This window comes from Drosophila pseudoobscura, chromosome X, assembly GCF_009870125.1.
Source record: "Drosophila pseudoobscura strain MV-25-SWS-2005 chromosome X, UCI_Dpse_MV25, whole genome shotgun sequence".
Lineage (NCBI taxonomy): Eukaryota > Metazoa > Arthropoda > Insecta > Diptera > Drosophilidae > Drosophila > Drosophila pseudoobscura.
Genome location: NC_046683.1, coordinates 16,952,414 through 16,971,189, shown reverse-complemented (window position 1 = coordinate 16,971,189; position 18,776 = coordinate 16,952,414). Strand labels below are relative to the sequence as shown.

The window sequence follows — 18,776 nt, the reverse complement described above, 5'->3', positions numbered from 1 at the left end:
GCGATGTTTATCCAAATGCCAGTAAAGCGTTAAGCAAAATTGTATTGATATTTCTAGATAACAGAAAACCCACCATTTAGACGATAAGAAAAGCCAACCTTCCTCCCGCAGACCGCAGATACTAGGTGGGACTACACACACCCTCAAAAGAATGATTCAAGTACTGTCTAAACGAAACAGCAGCTATTTTGTGTACAAATTATACGGGTTCGACGTTCTCGAATAAAACTATCGAGAAATTATCGAAACTGGTAAAACATTTATTTAAAAACGCATCCGTTCTAAAAATTGTCTCTAAATAAAACTATCGGATAAACTGGATTTCCCTCAAGATTACGAAAAGAGGCCTTTCAATACTATTTTTGAAATATTTCAACCCAAATCGTTGCCAAACGGGGAGACTGGCGAATATCGAGAGCTAGAACACTTTTGAAATAATTTTCCAGCCACCAACTGAAATATTAAATTTAATTTTAATCATTTAATTTAATTATATTTCAAACAAATTTCAAGATAGAGAGAACGGTATATTTGTGCTGCTGCCTCGTTTATTCATTGCTTAATCGAGATCAGGAAAAATAGATGCCCCTAAAAAAAAAATTAAAAAACAAAAACTAAAAACTAAAAACTGTTCAAATCGCATGCTATGCAAATACAAAAAAAAAATTGTTGAAAATATTTAAATAAATGCATACCTACGGCAGGGTACGAGCATGCAGAGTATTGTATATTTAATAAGTGCAAAAAGTCCAGAAACAACAAATATTAAAACAAAAAAAAGGAGTAATTATTTATTGATTAAAAATTGTTTTACGGACAACAACAACAACGGCAACAAAAATGTGGAGCAAACCAAATGCAATCTATTTACAAACAAAAGAAAAAATTTAAAAAAACAAAAAAATAAACAAGGAAAAGGCAAAAGAAATGCAAAACGGGGAAAGCGAGAGCATAATTCATACAGAGAATAGAGTTGAAAATATATATACTATATAGTATATATAAACACACACATACTATATGTTTATATATACAAATAACCAGCAAAAACAAAACTATTAAACATTTTTAAGAAGATTGCAAAAAAAAGAACAAATTTGAAATTACAAAAAAAAAATACGGCAGTAAAATATACATATGTATTTTTCGATGTAAGCTGTTTGTTAGCGAAAGATATGAAAGAGAGAAGAGTGCGACGCAAGCGAGACGGCAATAGCAGCTAAAAATTTCCAAAGAAAATCGAAAAAACAAGCAAGGCGGTTCATGAGACATAAATTAAAACAAGAATACAAAAACAAATAATGTTCTATTTGATGTTGCAAATGAGAAAAATAAATATAAAACATGCTATGTGAAAAAAAACCAACCAGTTTAAACGTTTTTGTCGAGGCACACACCGGGAGCCATTGAGATTCCGTTGAGATTTAGACGGATATGATGTGACTAGAGTCCTGCAATCGGTGGGATTCCGGGACCCCGAGATAATCAGCGATTATTCAGTTTTCTCATAACTTCGAATGGAGCGAATGAATCACCTCATTTATACTGTGTTAGATGTTTCTTCTCGCTCACTCTCTAGTTGATTTTCGGGTAGAGAGAACGAGAAAGCAATACACAAATTTGCTTCGCCCTCTTAGTTCTTGATTACGGATTCGGAGTGATTCGAATCCGACTGAAGGAAGGATTCGTACTGATCGAACTAATCAAAAGGGAATAAGTAAATACTGTGGATTAATATTTCCTTTATGGGTTTGGGACACGCTACCTTCTCTGGCACTGTACTCTTTGAGTACTGGGTATATGAAGATTATAATCTGTTTTTTATTTACTATTATGGTTTAATTTTCTCTCGAGAGTATTTGACACTCGGGGAAACACATTCCCCTTTCAGCCCACTTTTTGCGAAACTGAAATTAAAAACAAGCCTGTAGAAATTTTGTGTATGTTTGTTAGAGTCGGGCTATAGCTCTCTGGGGTATTAAATCAGTGTCTGGAAAATAAACACCAATGCGGGGATGAGGTCCAGGGGGGAGAAAGCCCAACGTACCATTAAATTGATGACACCATACGGCGGGTGGGTGAGTAATGCCCCCTTTGGAGCCCCAGGGAAGTGCACAACTGTTTTTTTTTTATCGGTGGGCGTCAGGCATTGCGCTCTATAGATATCAGAGCTTATAGCATTGCTTGATCTGATGGAAGTGCATAGGCATAGGCCCCTACAAAGTCCATTCTGGATTTAGAAATAATGATTTTTGACCTTTTGAATTATATATGGTAATATGTATATATGTAGGTACCATACTCTATTCACATCAGATCGGCAGATGAGGATGGTTTTTCTCTTTATACGAAACTTTGTATCTCAGCTTAAAGATATTTTGGGAATCATCTTGTGATGCCATGAAAACGATTGCTAGTACGCATAATTTAGCTAAAATTCAGCTAAAAACTATATCTATGATTGCCCTTGCCATTACCACTTAAGATTCCGAAGAAAGAACTTTCTCTTTGCTCTCTGCATTTGGAGATGTAATATTTCTGTTCTGTTTTTATTACAAGGCTTGAGTGTACTTGGATTTTATATTCTTTTGTGTGTTTTATATCCCAAATACCGTGAGAGGAAAATGTGAGAAATTTCTTCTCTACATAGGATGTGCTCCAATATTTCCTGCTCCATTTCACAGCTTCTAAGGGAGTGTATCTCCTACCAGTTTCAAATTCTTGCGGTGACAGTGCCCTGTTCTTCAATGGCTTTCAAGGGATCACAGTATTTCTTAATTCCTACCTGCATATATGTATTTCATAAGAAATTACAGTGCTGAAAGAATCTTTCCAATGTCTAATGTTTTTTTATTATTGACCTACTTTGATAACGAGCATATCATGCAATCATGCAATCATGCAGGCATTTAAATTGTGAAAACCCGGCACATGTGGCTCGGAGAAGTCGCCAAGCGAAATGCAATGGCTCTATGTGCTTTCAGTCTCTCTCTCTCTCGTTTGCTTTTCCTAGCGCCTTTCTATAGTCGATCCCGATGTCTCAATCTCTAGCGTTTATTCTAAGCCTCGATCGCTTGATCAGTCATCTTTTGGTCATTACATATGAACCTTAAATAGAACCCATTTGATAGCATAATCATCATGTACCGCAGTGTGTATTAATCATGCCCAGAGCTCAGTGTTTGACTAATCAATTCAGACACTAATGGCGGACTCTGTGGCTGGAAAAGCAAAACAAGTTCCACAGATTGATTCCGACAGCTATACTAGATGCAAAAAGCCAGCGCCGCACTGGCACTTTAGCCTCATGAAAACCGATTAGGAGGTTGGAGGCAATGCTCCATAATCATACAATACATTTACATTAGAATACTTTATTATCAATCAGGTTTTTGTAGTTTATTATTATTATTGAACTACAATTGTCATTGCGCAGCCTTTCGAGGAGATACGCACGGATTTTCGCTTTGAATTGAATCGTTATTGGTGGTATTGGGGTATAAAACAGATATAGAACGGAAAACTGGAAATTGATTAAGCATTTGCCTATAGTTTGGGCAGACCAGCCGATATGGAGCTCTCGATGCCGCAATGATCCTGGCCGCGGAGAATACGGAAGAAACCGTTGTCGCCCCAGTCGGTGTTCCAGGAGTTGCCAATCAGCCAGTATGGCACCTTGGACTCACCCCAAACGCCCCAGCCAAGGATGCGTATGGCATGGCCGCCCAGCTCCTTGCCATGCTCATGCTGATACACGCCGCTCTTGTACAGAATCAGATCTTCGTAGACGGTAAAGGCTCCCTCGACGGGGCCATTGGTCATGATCTCCTGCTGAATTTCGGCCACATTTCTGCGCACCGAATACGACTTGGAGCCGAAGTTCTTGTCCTTGGCATACTCCACGCTGTAGCTGGCCTGGCACTTGTGCTGGCAGCTTGGCGTACTGCCATGAGAGCAGGGCGGACGAGTGCCGTTCACGTGATGTTCACACGGTGCTATCTCGTACGGCCGGCAGCCCTACAATTAATAGAATTGACAAATCCATTCAAGCGGGCAAACGAGAGGACAAGATGAAATGAGCACAAACCTGAGTGGAGCCATAGGGTCCGCCACTGACGATACCCTTGCGCGTCCAGTAGCTCCAAGCGGCGCCAGGGAAGCCGCCATTGCAACCAAAGCCGCAGATGTGGCAGCAGGACACCAAATCATCGGCCGACAAGTGAAAGTTCACTTTTCCTTCGGAATGAATGCACACCTTTAAAAAAAAAAGATAGCGAATTCAGCAAAAGGGGTGAAAACAAAGAGTCGAGAAGCAACAGCAGCAGCAGAGCGCAACACAAAAGGCCGACTATCGAATCGATAAGCGAATGGTCAGAGTATCAGATAAGCAACCACCACCACCTGCCGCCGTCTGCGTTGCAGTCTCTTGTCTGCCTGTACGCGACTTACGCGATCCGACATGGCTTCAACGGCGCCAAAGGCCCAGCAGGAGCCACACGAGCCCTGGTCACGAATCTCCCCAATAGTGGGGCAATTTGGCCAGGCCTTTCGGGCATCAAACTCCTCAGGAATATCAATGCCATCGTCCGCATAGAGATCGCCCAGAACAATACGCTTCTCGGGCAAAGCAAACTTGTGGGCATCGGGATGAACGCCCATCAGGCCTCGGATGTACTCCTCCGACACGGATTCTTTAAAATTACGGCCAACCTGTAGGGTAAATAACACGATTACTAGTGTCACACGTCACAAAGGAAAAATCTGGCGTTTTGCGTCTTACCTGCCAGGTTGATGCCTTGCTGCGCACCAGCTCGATGAATTCATCGGATAGCATGGAAGGCCCCTCCGTGGCGGAGACAGCCACCGCCATGGTCATGGCCAAAAGCAGAAGATTCATTTTTCTGCTTTATTCCCAGCGAAAATTACGCTGACAAAGCAAAATTTCACACACAAAAGAGAACGAAAAAATTGGAAAATGACGACGCGGATTAGGTGATTGACACTGATAATACTGGCAGAGCCGGTCGAATCGGCAGCCTGCGGGGTTTCTTGAAAACTGTGTGAAAATCAGTTGAAAACCGAGTCTTTATGTTCTGTTTTGTTCAATTTTTGTTGTTGTGACGCGGACTTATCGATAGAATAAACCGCCTGACCCTCAGAAATAACGAGTTTGGTCCACTTAAGCCCCCTCTATTTAAACGAAAATCTTACTGATTGTAATATCTTGTAGATCCATGCCATCTTTCCTCTGAACTTCAAAATAAACCACGACGAAACAAATGATTAATTTTCTTTTTTTCGGTGGAATATTAACATACCCTTTTGGTTTACAATGGGTTAATTGTTATCCGTCAAGGATTGGAAATTTGGTTCGATTTTTATATTCCGTCTAATGTTACTAGCTAACTACAACCCTCAGCCCTGCCCACAAGCTTTTATCCGACTGATACATTTTAAAGACGCCTTTTATTGTATTGTGCATCAAAAAAGGTTTAAACAAAAAATATCTACAAAAATGTAAAATGTGTACATGGTCTCTACACGGTAACTACATGTTTGGTACATATGGAGACCTTTTTATGGAGACCTTTTTATACTCTACTTCATTCATTTAATATTAACTAACTGCTATTAATAAATACATTTTCTTAGATTGATGTGTTAGACATATTCATGCATATTATTAGTGTCTTGTATATATATGTACATATCTCGATACAGATACCTATTCTTGGTTTCTGTAAACAATGGAATTAATTGGTACTTTAAAGCTAATTAAATTCTAAGATATCCCTACACGTAGGGATTCCAATTACTGCCATCCTCCGGCTTCAGATTATTGGTAATCAGCAAAATGACATCAATGATCCACCAGACACCCACACCGCCCATTGTCAGCAGCTTGCCCACAGCCGTGCCTGTCTGTCCCAGGCAGAAGCGATCCATGCCAAGGAATCCCAGCAGCATGCTGTAGATGAGCGTGGTGACGAAATAGTGATCCGTGTAGCGGACACACGGCACACCCTCGCGGAAGAAGGTGCGGTCGCCGTAGCAATCGATGTCCGAGTAGACGGTGCACTGGACCTTCGTGTGCTCCACAGCTTCGTAGGAGGAGCCGCCGAAGCGCAGGCAGCCATAGCCCTTCTCTATCCTGGCTGTGATGTTGTCCCTATGATCTATGGGATCCTTGCACTCGAGAAAGTCACGGGGTAGAAAGGAGCACATCACATTCGGCCCCAATGGGTGGAATGCAGAGTTTGAGCTGGAGGACGACGATCCTGATGAGGAGCTAGAGCCAAGTTGGGCCTGTACGGGGACCACTGACTGCACGGCCGTGCCGGAGACCACCGTTTGCGGCTGTTCCTTGTCGCTGCGTGCCTGTATGGCGTCGGTGGTTTGATTTGTTATTAGAAACGAGACCAAAATCCCGTATAAAACAACTCTGTCCTGCATCTTGTCCACGCGGTTTTTCAAAGGTTGAAGTTTCCAAGTCAAGTTGTCGTTTGGTGCAGCCAACTAACGTTTCTCTTATAGTTATTAATATGTTTTTTAATAAAGATAATAGTTTGTTCAAAAAGTCTAGTGATGAGTGTTCCAATTTGCAATCAGCTGTGCAATGCGGCCGGTACTGCCACATCGCTGTACTTGGCAAAAAACCCCCACCGTGTTTAGCGAGCGCTGTGCGATGTATCGAAGGTGTGGTATCGATATATTTGGATGACGATTTGAACCGTAGCGCGTAGTGCGCAGGACTACGTGTACTGGAGCGACTGGAGCACCGAGGACTTTGATCAAGACTGGCCAGAGCCGCAGCCTCGCTAAGGACGTGGCCTGCATCCCTCCCAGCTACGACAGACTGCCCGAATTAGCTGCTGCCGGTGTCCGGCAAGATTATCCGTGCCCAGGTGGAGCTCTCTCTCCCTATTCAGCTGTGTTCTAAAACGTTGCCTCTTATAGCTTCCTGGGCGAACTCGCCGAAGCCTCGAAGCGTCTGCTCTTCTGGACAGATATCAGCAGCCATCAGGCCATCATTCGGGCCCGAGTCGATGGCAATGAGCATGTGGACCTGGAAGAAGTCACGCCTCTGGCCAATAGTTCGATATCCCATGCGTATCGATGTTAGTAAGCAACCAATATTTGGACACCTTTGGACCTTTGTAATCTCCAGTTCCCCCTTTACAGAAAAATCCGTGCTTCCATGCACATCTCGCAGGTCTCTGCCTTCGGGAGATTTGTGTCGGACGATAAGACCGGACTGGAGAGGAGCGCAATCACACCTGTCTGCACAGTCGCACAAAGTGTTTCCACATCTGCATGGCCAGCGGGGTATGCCACGCAGTATTCACGACGTATGCTCGTGCCCGATTCTGATGCTCTGATGCTACTGGAGGGCAAGGAGAACTACGGCGTCTATCCGGACAGATAATTTTAAGTGGCGGGAGTAGTGACATAAAGAACGACTGTATATCCGCCTTCTGGCGCTGTGACGAAAGGTGTGTCCCACCAAGTTCCGAAGTCGACACCAGTTTAAGGTACGCGCTTGTCCCCAACGAACGAAGGACAAGTTGCCAAAAGCGGAAGAGGATGATTCGCCCGAAGAGTTTCAGCATGAATAGGCAATGTAAGTATAAGTACCACCAATTGTATGACACATTTTTGGCTAATTCTCGACCATTGACAGATTGGGAAAGTTATTTTCTCCGGTAACCTTCTACGCCTTTGCAAAGTACGCGGACAAGGAAACAAAACCGAAACAAATAAGCACGGAAGAAGTCAAGCCTTCTACATATATTCCCTGAGGCAAATCCTGCTTTTATGGCGAAGTTGCTAGCATCTGGCTATCCCGTTAACGAAACAGCAGTCAAGTTTTTAGCGGAGTATGGTCGGAGAGGCATAGGGATCCGTGTACGTCGGACCAGATAGAGCTACGTCGGAGCTCAGTTAAAGGTTGAGCTGGCCAACGCTTTCAGCAATCTTGCGGGACCGGATTTATTTATTTATGGTAATAAACTCATTCCACACCACCCAAGAGGTCGAGTTTTTGGCGCGTTTTTTTTTAAGTGGTATCCCCAATAGGCCTAATCCACTATATTTACTTTTAGGGCGGGGCATCGATCGTCGGGGTGTCTGAAAGTATGAAGTTATTAACAATAAATGTAATATTAATCGTCGAATTTGTACTACGACAGGACCTAGGGCTTCCAGCCAACTTGCAAATTAAGTAAAACTTTGAAAAAGAGATTTTCTACGCGGTTCCTTGAGCTAATAGAGCTAGAGTGCCGACTAAGCGGGCTATAAAATAGAGAGCATCCTCTTGAAATTCATTAGGCTGGCTAATGTGGGATGCATAATCTACAATGTCCGCCGCAAGCCTTTTAATGATGAAACCCATTGCTTCGAGCTTATTGGAATGTATGTCCCTTAGCTCCAATGGGGTTGCGCGCGGAACCAAAAAAAATTTGTCAACCATCATTCTGATGTTGAATAGCTCTGTTGTATAATAATCATGATACTCCGTGGGGACTATTGGGTGATAATCTGGCAAATTATCAAAGACGTCCCTCCAATTCGTTGGCGTGAAGCTCGAATTGTATAAATTTATAAGAATGATATCGGAGAAGGGCGCTTTTTTGCTGTTGTAAAAAATCCTATCTAGATGGGGGAAATCCCACAAAGCTGGAAAGTTCCAATTGGCATTTGAGACGGCTAGCCCATTGGCTGGGCAACCATCGCAGACAACAGCCATTAGGTTGTCTGCTAGGCCCATATCCACAGTCCTTTGCAGGACGATACTTAGGTTAGGTTAGGTTAACCCGGACGGCCCTCAGCGGGGCCGCGCATAGGCCAATATGGCCCTTAGTTATCCGGATGGGGGGGTGTATGAACCGTCGCGGGAGTGTTAATGTGGTTTTAAAAAGTCCCCGAGAATCGAGGTGTTTTTAGCATAGGCCAGCAGTTCCTGAGGCGTCCTTTTGGAGGCATCTTCCAGTGATGCCAACACTGGGGCGCCCAGGTATCTCCTCCTTGCCCTTGAGAGAGCCGGACAGTTGCAGATGAGATGTTCCAGGGTTTCGATAGCCCCAGGTTCCTCACATTTCCTGCAACTGTCTCTGTTGGTGATGCCTAGCTTTGCTGCATGTGCAGCAGCCAGACAGTGACCTGTTAGTATTCCCACCATCAGTCTGCAGTCCTTTCGTGGTAGGTGCAGTAGGTAGTGGCTAAGTTTCTCGTTGCGCTCCTTGCACATTATCTTCGAGGTTCTGCAGGTGGTGGTACTCCTCCACCTGCTATCCGTCTGTGCTCTAGCCTGCTTCTCTAGATCGCCTTGCAGCGTTCTGAGGGAGACTGGCACGTTCTCGGTTCTCCTATTCTCCAGCCCGACGCCTTCCTTAGCTAGTACGTCCGCCGCTTCGTTTCCTTCGATGCCCTGGTGGCTGGGAACCCAATAGATCCGCACTGTCTTTGTCGTGCTTAGGATGTCTAATGCCTCCCTGCTCGCCAAGACACTTCTGGAACTGACCACGGACGACTGCATGGATCTTATCGCCGCTTGGCTGTCGACGAATAGGTTGACCGCATCGTGTGTTCGTTCTGTGAGGAGAGCGACCTCCGCTGCTTTCCCGATGGCAAAAACTTCTGCCTGGAATATGCTGCATGGGTCGGGTAGCTTATACGACAGCCTTATCACGGGGTCTGTGCAGTATAGGCCCGCTCCTACTCCTCCGTCCATCTTGGAGCCGTCTGTGTATATATTGAGGTGCTCAGTTTGGTCCCTTCCAATCTTCCAGTCTTCAGGTCCCAGAGATGTGGTTGTTTTGACGTCAAGGCAAGTTTGGGGGGTCATGTAGTCAGTTGATCTGGTCATTTCCCTGCCGATTGAACTATGCCCGTATCCTTGTGGCGATAGATTTCCTGATGCTATGAGGCGTTGTGCTGCCTTTCCCGCAATCAGGCGAGCTTGAATGTCCAGGGGGTCGATTCCGAGTATGGTTTCGAGTGCTTTTGTTGGGGTTGACCTCAGCGCCCCTGTAATACCGAGCAGAGCCTGTCGCTGAGTCTTCTCCATAAGCTTATGGTATGTCTTCTTTTCAGTAGCCTGCCACCACACTAAGGCTCCATACAGCAGAGTTGGTCGCACCACCGAGATGTAGATCCAGTGCATTAGAGCAGGTGACAGGCCCCATGTGCTGCTGAGCATCTTCTTGGATGCATAAAGCGCAATGGTAGCCTTCTTCACCCTTTCCACTACATTGGGCCTCCATGCCAGCTTGCTGTCCAGTACTGTGCCTAGGTATTTCACCTGTGATTTTGGGGTCAGCCTAGTTTGGTCAATTTTCGGGGGGGTCCATATCGGTACCTTGTACCTCTTGGTAAAGAGGATGAGGTCCGTCTTGTCTCCATTAAGGAGCTGAGGGTCGATGGACATACACCCGTAATAAGTATGCTTATGTCATCTGCATAAGCTGTTATCTTTGGGGCCTTCCTTTCAAATATCTTGATGAGGTCGTCGACCACCAGATTCCACAGTAGTGGCGACAGGACTCCACCCTGAGGTGTGCCTCTGTGTGCCCCCTTTACCATGGAAGCAGTGCCCCACTCCGATTGCACCCGTCTGCAACTTAGGAGGTTTTTGATCCAGACGTTGATTGCAAGGTGTATGTTATTCGCTTCTAGGCGACTTGTTATTGCGGTTGTGGCCACGTTGTTGAATGCTCCTGAGATGTCCACAAATGCTCCCAAAGCATACTTTTTGTTGTGAAGGTCTACTGTTTTTAGTATAAAGGAGGTAAGGCTTATCGGTCTGTAGTCCTTGGGACTCACGTGGCTGCACTTTCCTGCCTTAGGGAGGAAGACAACTCTCGAGGTTCTCCATTGGATGGGGATATAGCCCGTACTTAGGCATGCTGAGTATATTGCGAGGAGCCATGGGGTGATAACCTCTTTGGTCAACTGCATCATGGCTGGGAATATCCCGTCCAGTCCTGGTGCTTTTATGCCCGCGAAGGAGTCTATGGCCCAGTGTATTCTCTTAGTGGTTAACAGACCTATTGGAGGGTGGTGTTCCTCGGTTGCTAGGTCCTGATGCTCCTTGGCGTCAGTGACCTCGGTGCATCCAGGGAAGTGCGCCTCCATTAGTGCTGTTAGGGCTTCTTTGCTGCCCTCTGTCCACTGTCCGTTGTCTAGTTTTAGTTGGCTCTGTACTGTGGGCTGCTTTGAAAGCAGCTTCCGAAGCCTGGCGGTTTCGGGCACTTTCTCGATGTTGGAGCAGAAGTTTCTCCACGAGTTCCTTTGTGCCTTACGTATTTCCTTCTTGTAGCTCCTAAGTAGGATTTTATATTCCTCATTGACAATCTCCTCGTTCGCTTGTTTGGCGATCTTGAAGAATTCCTTGAGGTTGTTCCTTTGGAGAGAGAGATCTCGGTTCCACCAGAGTGGCTTGGACCTCCTCTTCGTTCTCGAGGGTGTGCACGATGCATGGTAGGCGTTCAGTAGCTCGTTGGATAGGGTCTTTAGGGACTTCTCTATATCCTCCGCGGATTTCACTGAGCCCGGATTCGCGAGCTTCGAAGTAACTGTCTTTTTAAACTTTGCCCAGTTTGTGTTCCGGGGGTTTCTATAGACTGTTGTCTTCGAAAGGTGTTTGAATTCGCACTTGAACTGAATGTACTTATGGTCTGAGAAGGATGGTCTATCGAGGACCCTCCAGCTGGCGCTTTTCCTCACTTTCCAGCATCACAACCGTCAGGTCATCCGTGCTGTAATGAGACATAAGGTAAGCATGGATTCCCTTTCGTACGAGTACGACGGTTCTGCTCCTGCTTACCGATGTTGAGTAGAACAGGTTATGATTTGAGGACTTTAGTCCGGCCACTGAATTGCCTGTCGCAATCCAGGGCTCCTGGACTAGAGCTATGTCGGCGAGCCCTTGCTCCATGGCGATGAGGAGCTCCGCCGACGCTACCTTGCTTTTATGCAAGTTGAGCTGCAGCACACTCAGCATGGGTGGCTGGCTCGCTTGCACCTGACGGGTTGACTACCAGCGTCAGGTCACCGTCTTCCTCTTCTTCATCTTCAAGCGCAAGACCCTGGGCGGCCTCCACGATGGACTCGAGACCTAGGTCCTTTTCCACCTCGCCTGCCTGCAGGGTATGCGCGTCCTTGTCCTCAGGGTGGCGCTTTTTGAGGCGCAGGTAGACGCTACCCATGCCCCACGCCATCTTCCCGAACTTGGGGTATAGCAGATCCTCTGCTTCCTTGTTTATTTGGAGGATCACACACTGGCCCCCCTCGTTGGGTAGTGGGCTACCAATGTGTAGGATCCTCCAGTCGGCCGTTGGCACGTCCGCGTTTTGCCGCTGAAGGAGCTTCAGCGCTCGGTCCCCCTGGATCGTGATGGGGAAGAGTACCTTCGCCTTAGGCTTGGACGGGATAAGCTCCCGGTCCACAACCTCCAGCTTGGCCCCCTCCCACATCGCCTCCAGTTGGCAGACCGTACGCGTCAGCCACCTTAGGGTTGGGTCATCATTGCACTTCAGGATCTTAACCCCATTTAGCCACCCAGCACCATCGAACGTGGGCATTGGGGCCGCGGGGTCTTCCTCCATCTGTGCAAAGAGTGCGTCGACAAGACGCGCGTGCACCAGCTTCCACTGTGCCGCTGACATCTTGCCGTTTTCTTCGCTGCGGTCAATGAGTGCCACGATCAGGTGTCGTTTGGTCACCTCGCTGACCTTCGCTTTCGGCTTCTTGGCCGCTTTCGGTGGAGGGGCTGCACTCCTGGGCCCGCGTTGCCGCTTGCTCGCTGGAGTGTCCTTAATGGCACTCTCAGTCGAGCGTTGCCTCTTGGTGGCCATCATCTCCTCCACCTTATTGGCATATTCGCCATTCGACGCCCTCATCTGTGGCATCTGGGCATAGTGTAGCCGACCCTCCTCTACTCTCTGCTCGGCCCAGGCTAGCTTGACCTTCTCCTCCTGGGAGATGTCTGCTTTGCCTTGCAGCCGGCTTTTTATGTTGAGGGCCGCTTTGTATTGCGCTTTGGCCTTCATCCCCTCCTTGGAACGCTTCGGCCCTTCCCTACGCAGGGAGCTGGTGCCTGGTTCCGGCGAGCGGAGAAGGCTCTCTTCGTCCGTCCTGCTTAGAGAGAGCACGCTCTCCAGATCCGTGTCTGTATCGACTACGGCATCTGTGCGGCTCAACTTGCAGGGCACGGAGTGAGTTGTTTTTGTTGTTGTTGTTGTGGCAGTAGCTTAAAAACTGACCTGGCCTGCTCCCGCCAAGTCTGAGGTGTGACCGCTGGCGACACGCAGAGAGGACTGCTCCTCCCCGTGCCCGCCGGTGGTAGCAGTCACGCTTTCCACCGACGTTTGGGTTGACATCGCAACCCGTGCTTTATCCTTCTTCGCCTCCATATTTGGCCCGAGGGTCCATACTGGTTAATATTTTTCGGGGGGACCACCCCCTAGCGTTTTAGGCCTGACCGCCAGGCACCTCTAGCCATGGCCCTGGTTCGGTTCCCCCGACTTTGAATCGGGAAGACGCCGGACCATAGTAATGCAGTGTCCATTGCCCAGCCGGCACCCTCGTGGAGGGTTCAGCTAGAGGATTTTCGCCAGCCCAGGACGATACTTAAGGCCGCGTTTATTTTTTTAAGCCCAGTTTAGAACGGGCACCATCAATCGGAAGTGTTTGAGCTATGGGCACCACACGCAAGTAAATGAAACGGAAGCTAGTTCCGTCCACTTTGAAGCCAGCTATTGCTAGCACTTTCCAGCGTGGTGGAAATACAGTCAAGAGCAGTGGGATGTGGTACTTATCGAAGATGAGTACAAATGGCTGACCAGTAAAAACCGAAAGGTTTGATAGTAGGTCTATTTTTCCACGTTTGAGCTCTTCGACGTGCCCTGGTCGCTCGACATGCCGAATAGCTCTTTTAATCACTACTAGCGGTTGGTTCAACGGTTTTACCGCGTTGAAGGAATGCATAATTTGTTTGAAGCTACAGTACATAGTGACAACGGACTTAAAAGAATTGAAATGGCAGGATCTGAAAAGAAAATCCGGTAAATTTATGTATGCTGCCCTATATACCAAGATATATGGGTGGTGGTGAAGGACGCCATCACATCTTCGTCGAGTGCCATCCTTTCGAGTACGATGGGCGCGAGCCGGAGAAAGAGCTAGCCACCAGCGACAGCGTGGGAGGAAAAGCTTTGCGGCTTTACCGCGCACAGATCATCAGAGATCACTAGAAAACACAAATGGGACAGACACATATGTTTCCAGAAACAGCCGTTAACGGGACATTATTGGTGGCGTCCCAAGTTAGATTTTAAACAAATTATCAAATAACACTCACTTCGATAGACTAACGGCACAATTGAAAAGCAGGTAAGGAGGCAGGTCTTCTCGCAGTTTGTGAATAGAGTTGAATTGTTTATCCAAAATCGCAGGAATAGCTGGCGGCCGGCCTCTTTTGAAAGCGTGGGTGTGTTTGTGTTTAGCTTACAGCTATCGTGTAAAGTGACCCCACTATCAACTTGTTTCTTCGCTTACCTTTGCGCCACCAAGATGAAAGTAACATGCACAATTTGGGAGTGGACTACAAAGGAAGAAGGAGATGCAAAAAGAAAGAAGGAAACGTATGAACACGAACACGAAAGTCCACCAAAGCCTCCAAATTTTCCAGCAAAGCCACCAAATTGTCCGCCAAAGCCACCAAATTTTCCGCCGAATCCAAATAATTTTTCACCAAAGCCTAATAGTCCGCCTCCACAAACTCCCTCCATAAGTCCAGATCATTATATCAAGAGAATGCCTCCAACACCTAAACCGCCACCAAAAGACGACTCTGGCTCAGATTCAGAAATAGGAGAATGGAGTGGTATCGTAACCCCAAGGCACGACGTAGCCAGCGTGTCGTCAGTGCGGACGGTGGAGCTGATAATAAACGTTTACGGGATTCTCCTTAAAGCCAAGTGTAAATCAGTTTTAAAAAAAGTTAAAAAGGAGCCATTGACGCCTGGAGACAGGAAGTTAATCAGAAAAGCTATTACGGCGTTTTATTCTGAACAAAATGTAAAGTTAACGATGTCAAAATCTCGCCAGCTTGTAGACGAAATAACCGAGTTATTTCCCAATGAAATAACTTCCAATTGGACCTGCGGGAGACAAGAACGTGTAAATTTCTACAACAATATACAATCAAAGGAGTATGCGCTAAAAAAGAAGCCTAAGGCTAAAAGTAGGCCGTCTCCACTGATTTCCCTTTAGTGTAGGCGTGTTGGTTTGTTGACATCAGTCCCTCTACCTCATTCCTGATGTGCAAATCCAACAGCTTTTCTAGTGTTTTTAGTATAAAGGAGGTAAGGCTTATCGGTCTGTAGTCCTTGGGACTCACGTGGCTGCACTTTCCTGCCTTAGGGGGGAAGACAACTCTCGAGGTTCTCCATTGGATGGGGATATAGCCCGTACTTAGGCATGCTGAGTATATTGCGAGGAGCCATGGGGTGATAACCTCTTTGGTCAACTGCATCATGGCTGGGAATATCCCGTCCAGTCCTGGTGCTTTTATGCCCGCGAAGGAGTCTATGGCCCAGTGTATTCTCTTCGTGGTTAACAGACCTATTGGAGGGTGGTGTTCCTCGGTTGCTAGGTCCTGATGCTCCTTGGCGTCAGTGACCTCGGTGCATCCAGGGAAGTGCGCCTCCATTAGTGCTGTTAGGGCTTCTTTGCTGCCCTCTGTCCACTGTCCGTTGTCTAGTTTTAGTTGGCTCTGTACTGTGGGCTGCTTTGAAAGCAGCTTCCGAAGCCTGGCGGTTTCGGGCACTTTCTCGATGTTGGAGCAGAAGTTTCTCCACGAGTTCCTTTGTGCCTTACGTATTTCCTTCTTGTAGCTCCTAAGTAGGATTTTATATTCCTCATTGACAATCTCCTCGTTCGCTTGTTTGGCGATCTTGAAGAATTCCTTGAGGTTGTTCCTTTGGAGAGAGAGATCTCGGTTCCACCAGAGTGGCTTGGACCTCCTCTTCGTTCTCGAGGGTTTGCACGATGCATGGTAGGCGTTCAGTAGCTCGTTGGATAGGGTCTTTAGGGACTTCTCTATATCCTCCGCGGATTTCACTGAGCCCGGATTCGCGAGCTTCGAAGTAACTGTCTTTTTAAACTTTGCCCAGTTTGTGTTCCGGGGGTTTCTATAGACTGTTGTCTTCGAAAGGTGTTTGAATTCGCACTTGAACTGAATGTACTTATGGTCTGAGAAGGATGGTCTATCGAGGACCCTCCAGCTAGATACCGTAGTACTGTTTCCCATTGCAAGTGTTAGGTCTAGCACGTTAGATGAGGTCGGACCTACGAAGGTGTGCTCCTCCCCAACGTTTGCTATATATAGATTAGTTGCTAGTATAAAGTCTAAGAGGTACTCACCTCTGTCATTGATGTCGGTGCTTCCCCACACATTATGGTGGGCGTTGGCGTCCGTTCCGATGACGAGTTGATAGTTTTTGGTGCCGGCTTCTGTCACCAGGCTCCTGAGTTCGTCGGGTGGTGCGGGTCTGTCGTGAGCCATGTAGCAGGAAGCCACCAGAAGGCGCTTTTCCTCACTTTCTAGCATCACAACCGTCAGGTCATCCGTGCTGTAATGAGACATAAGGTAAGCATGGATTCCCTTTCGTACGAGTACGACGGTTCTGCTCCTGCTTACCGATGTTGAGTAGAAGAGGTTATGATTTGAGGACTTTAGTCCGGCCACTGAATTGCCTGTCGCAATCCAGGGCTCCTGGACTAGAGCTATGTCGGCGAGCCCTTGCTCCATGGCGATGAGGAGCTCCGCCGACGCTACCTTGCTTTTATGCAAGTTGAGCTGCAGCACACTCAGCATGGGTGGCTGGCTCGCTTGCACCTGACGGGTTGACTACCAGCGTCAGGTCACCGTCTTCCTCTTCTTCATCTTCAAGCGCAAGACCCTGGGCGACCTCCACGATGGACTCGAGACCTAGGTCCTTTTCCACCTCGCCTGCCTGCAGGGTATGCGCGTCCTTGTCCTCAGGGTGGCGCTTTTTGAGGCGCAGGTAGACGCTACCCATGCCCCACGCCATCTTCCCGAACTTGGGGTATAGCAGATCCTCTGCTTCCTTGTTTATTTGGAGGATCACACACTGGCCCCCCTCGTTGGGTAGTGGGCTACCAATGTGTAGGATCCTCCAGTCGGCCGTTGGCACGTCCGCGTTTTGCCGCTGAAGGAGCTTCAGCGCTCGGTCCCCCTGGATCGTGATGGGGAAGAGTACCTTCGCCTTAGGCTTGGACGGGATAAGCTCCCGGTCCACAACCTCCAGCTTGGCCCCCTCCCACATCGCCTCCAGTTGGCAGACCGTACGCGTCAGCCACCTTAGGGTTGGGTCATCATTGCACTTCAGGATCTTAACCCCATTTAGCCACCCAGCACCATCGAACGAGGGCATTGGGGCCGCGGGGTCTTCCTCCATCTGTGCAAAGAGTGCGTCGACAAGACGCGCGTGCACCAGCTTCCACTGTGCCGCTGGCATCTTGCCGTTTTCTTCGCTGCGGTCAATGAGTGCCACGATCAGGTGTCGTTTGGTCACCTCGCTGACCTTCGCTTTCGGCTTCTTGGCCGCTTTCGGTGGAGGGGCTGCACTCCTGGGCCCGCGTTGCCGCTTGCTCGCTGGAGTGTCCTTAATGGCACTCTCAGTCGAGCGTTGCCTCTTGGTGGCCATCATCTCCTCCACCTTATTGGCATATTCGCCATTCGACGCCCTCATCTGTGGCATCTGGGCATAGTGTAGCCGACCCTCCTCTACTCTCTGCTCGGCCCAGGCTAGCTTGACCTTCTCCTCCTGGGAGATGTCTGCTTTGCCTTGCAGCCGGCTTTTTATGTTGAGGGCCGCTTTGTATTGCGCTTTGGCCTTCATCCCCTCCTTGGAACGCTTCGGCCCTTCCCTACGCAGGGAGCTGGTGCCTGGTTCCGGCGAGCGGAGAAGGCTCTCTTCGTCCGTCCTGCACGCTCTCCAGATCCGTGTCTGTATCGACTACGGCATCTGTGCGGCTCAACTTGCAGGGCACGGAGTGAGTTGTTCTTGTTGTTGTTGTTGTGGCAGTAGCTTTACAACTGACCTGGCCTGCTCCCGCCAAGTCTGAGGTGTGACCGCTGGCGACACGCAGAGAGGACTGCTCCTCCCCGTGCCCGCCGGTGGTAGCAGTCACGCTTTCCACCGACGTTTGGGTTGACATCCCAACCCGTGCTTTATCCTTCTTCGCCTCCATATTTGGCCCGAGGGTCCATACTGGTTAATATTTTTCGGGGGGACCACCCCCTAGCGTTTTAGGCCTGACCGCCAGGCACCTCTAGCCATGGCCCTGGTTTGGTTCCCCCGACTTTGAATCGGGAAGACGCCGGACCATAGCCTTAGCTAGACACTGCATTACCCCGGAAAGAGCAAGCGACAGTGCATTACCCTTGTCCGGGGTAATGCAGTGTCCATTGCCCAGCCGGCACCCTCGTGGAGGGTTCAGCTAGAGGATTTTCGCCAGCCCAGGACGATACTTAAGGCCGCGTTTATTTTTTTTAAGCCCAGTTTAGAACGGGCACCATCAATCGGAAGTGTTTGAGCTATGGGCACCACACGCAAGTAAATGAAACGGAAGCTAGTTCCGTCCACTTTGAAGCCAGCTATTGCTAGCACTTTCCAGCATGGTGGAAATACAGTCAAGAGCAGTGGGATGTGGTGCTCATCGAAGATGAGTACAAATGGCTGCCCAGT

General features: G+C 48.0%; 2 protein-coding genes across 2 annotated transcripts; both read right to left on the bottom strand.

Annotated features, from left to right (window-relative positions):
- Positions 1–3,370: 3,370 nt before the first annotated feature.
- Positions 3,371–5,105, bottom strand: CtsB (Cathepsin B). Its single transcript, XM_001354569.4, has 4 exons — positions 4,781–5,105; positions 4,450–4,710; positions 4,088–4,255; positions 3,371–4,017 (listed from the first exon to the last, which is right to left on the bottom strand). Exons 1-4 carry the CDS (start codon positions 4,895–4,897, stop codon positions 3,547–3,549), a joined length of 1,017 nt encoding a protein of 338 aa, XP_001354605.2. The 5' UTR covers positions 4,898–5,105; the 3' UTR covers positions 3,371–3,546.
- A 543-nt stretch (positions 5,106–5,648) lies between these two features.
- Positions 5,649–6,616, bottom strand: amrt (TM2 domain-containing protein 2 amaretto). Its single transcript, XM_001354570.4, has one exon. The coding sequence runs from the start codon at positions 6,451–6,453 to the stop codon at positions 5,794–5,796; it is 660 nt and encodes a 219-aa protein (XP_001354606.2). The 5' UTR covers positions 6,454–6,616; the 3' UTR covers positions 5,649–5,793.
- Between the last annotated feature and the right edge of the window lie 12,160 nt (positions 6,617–18,776).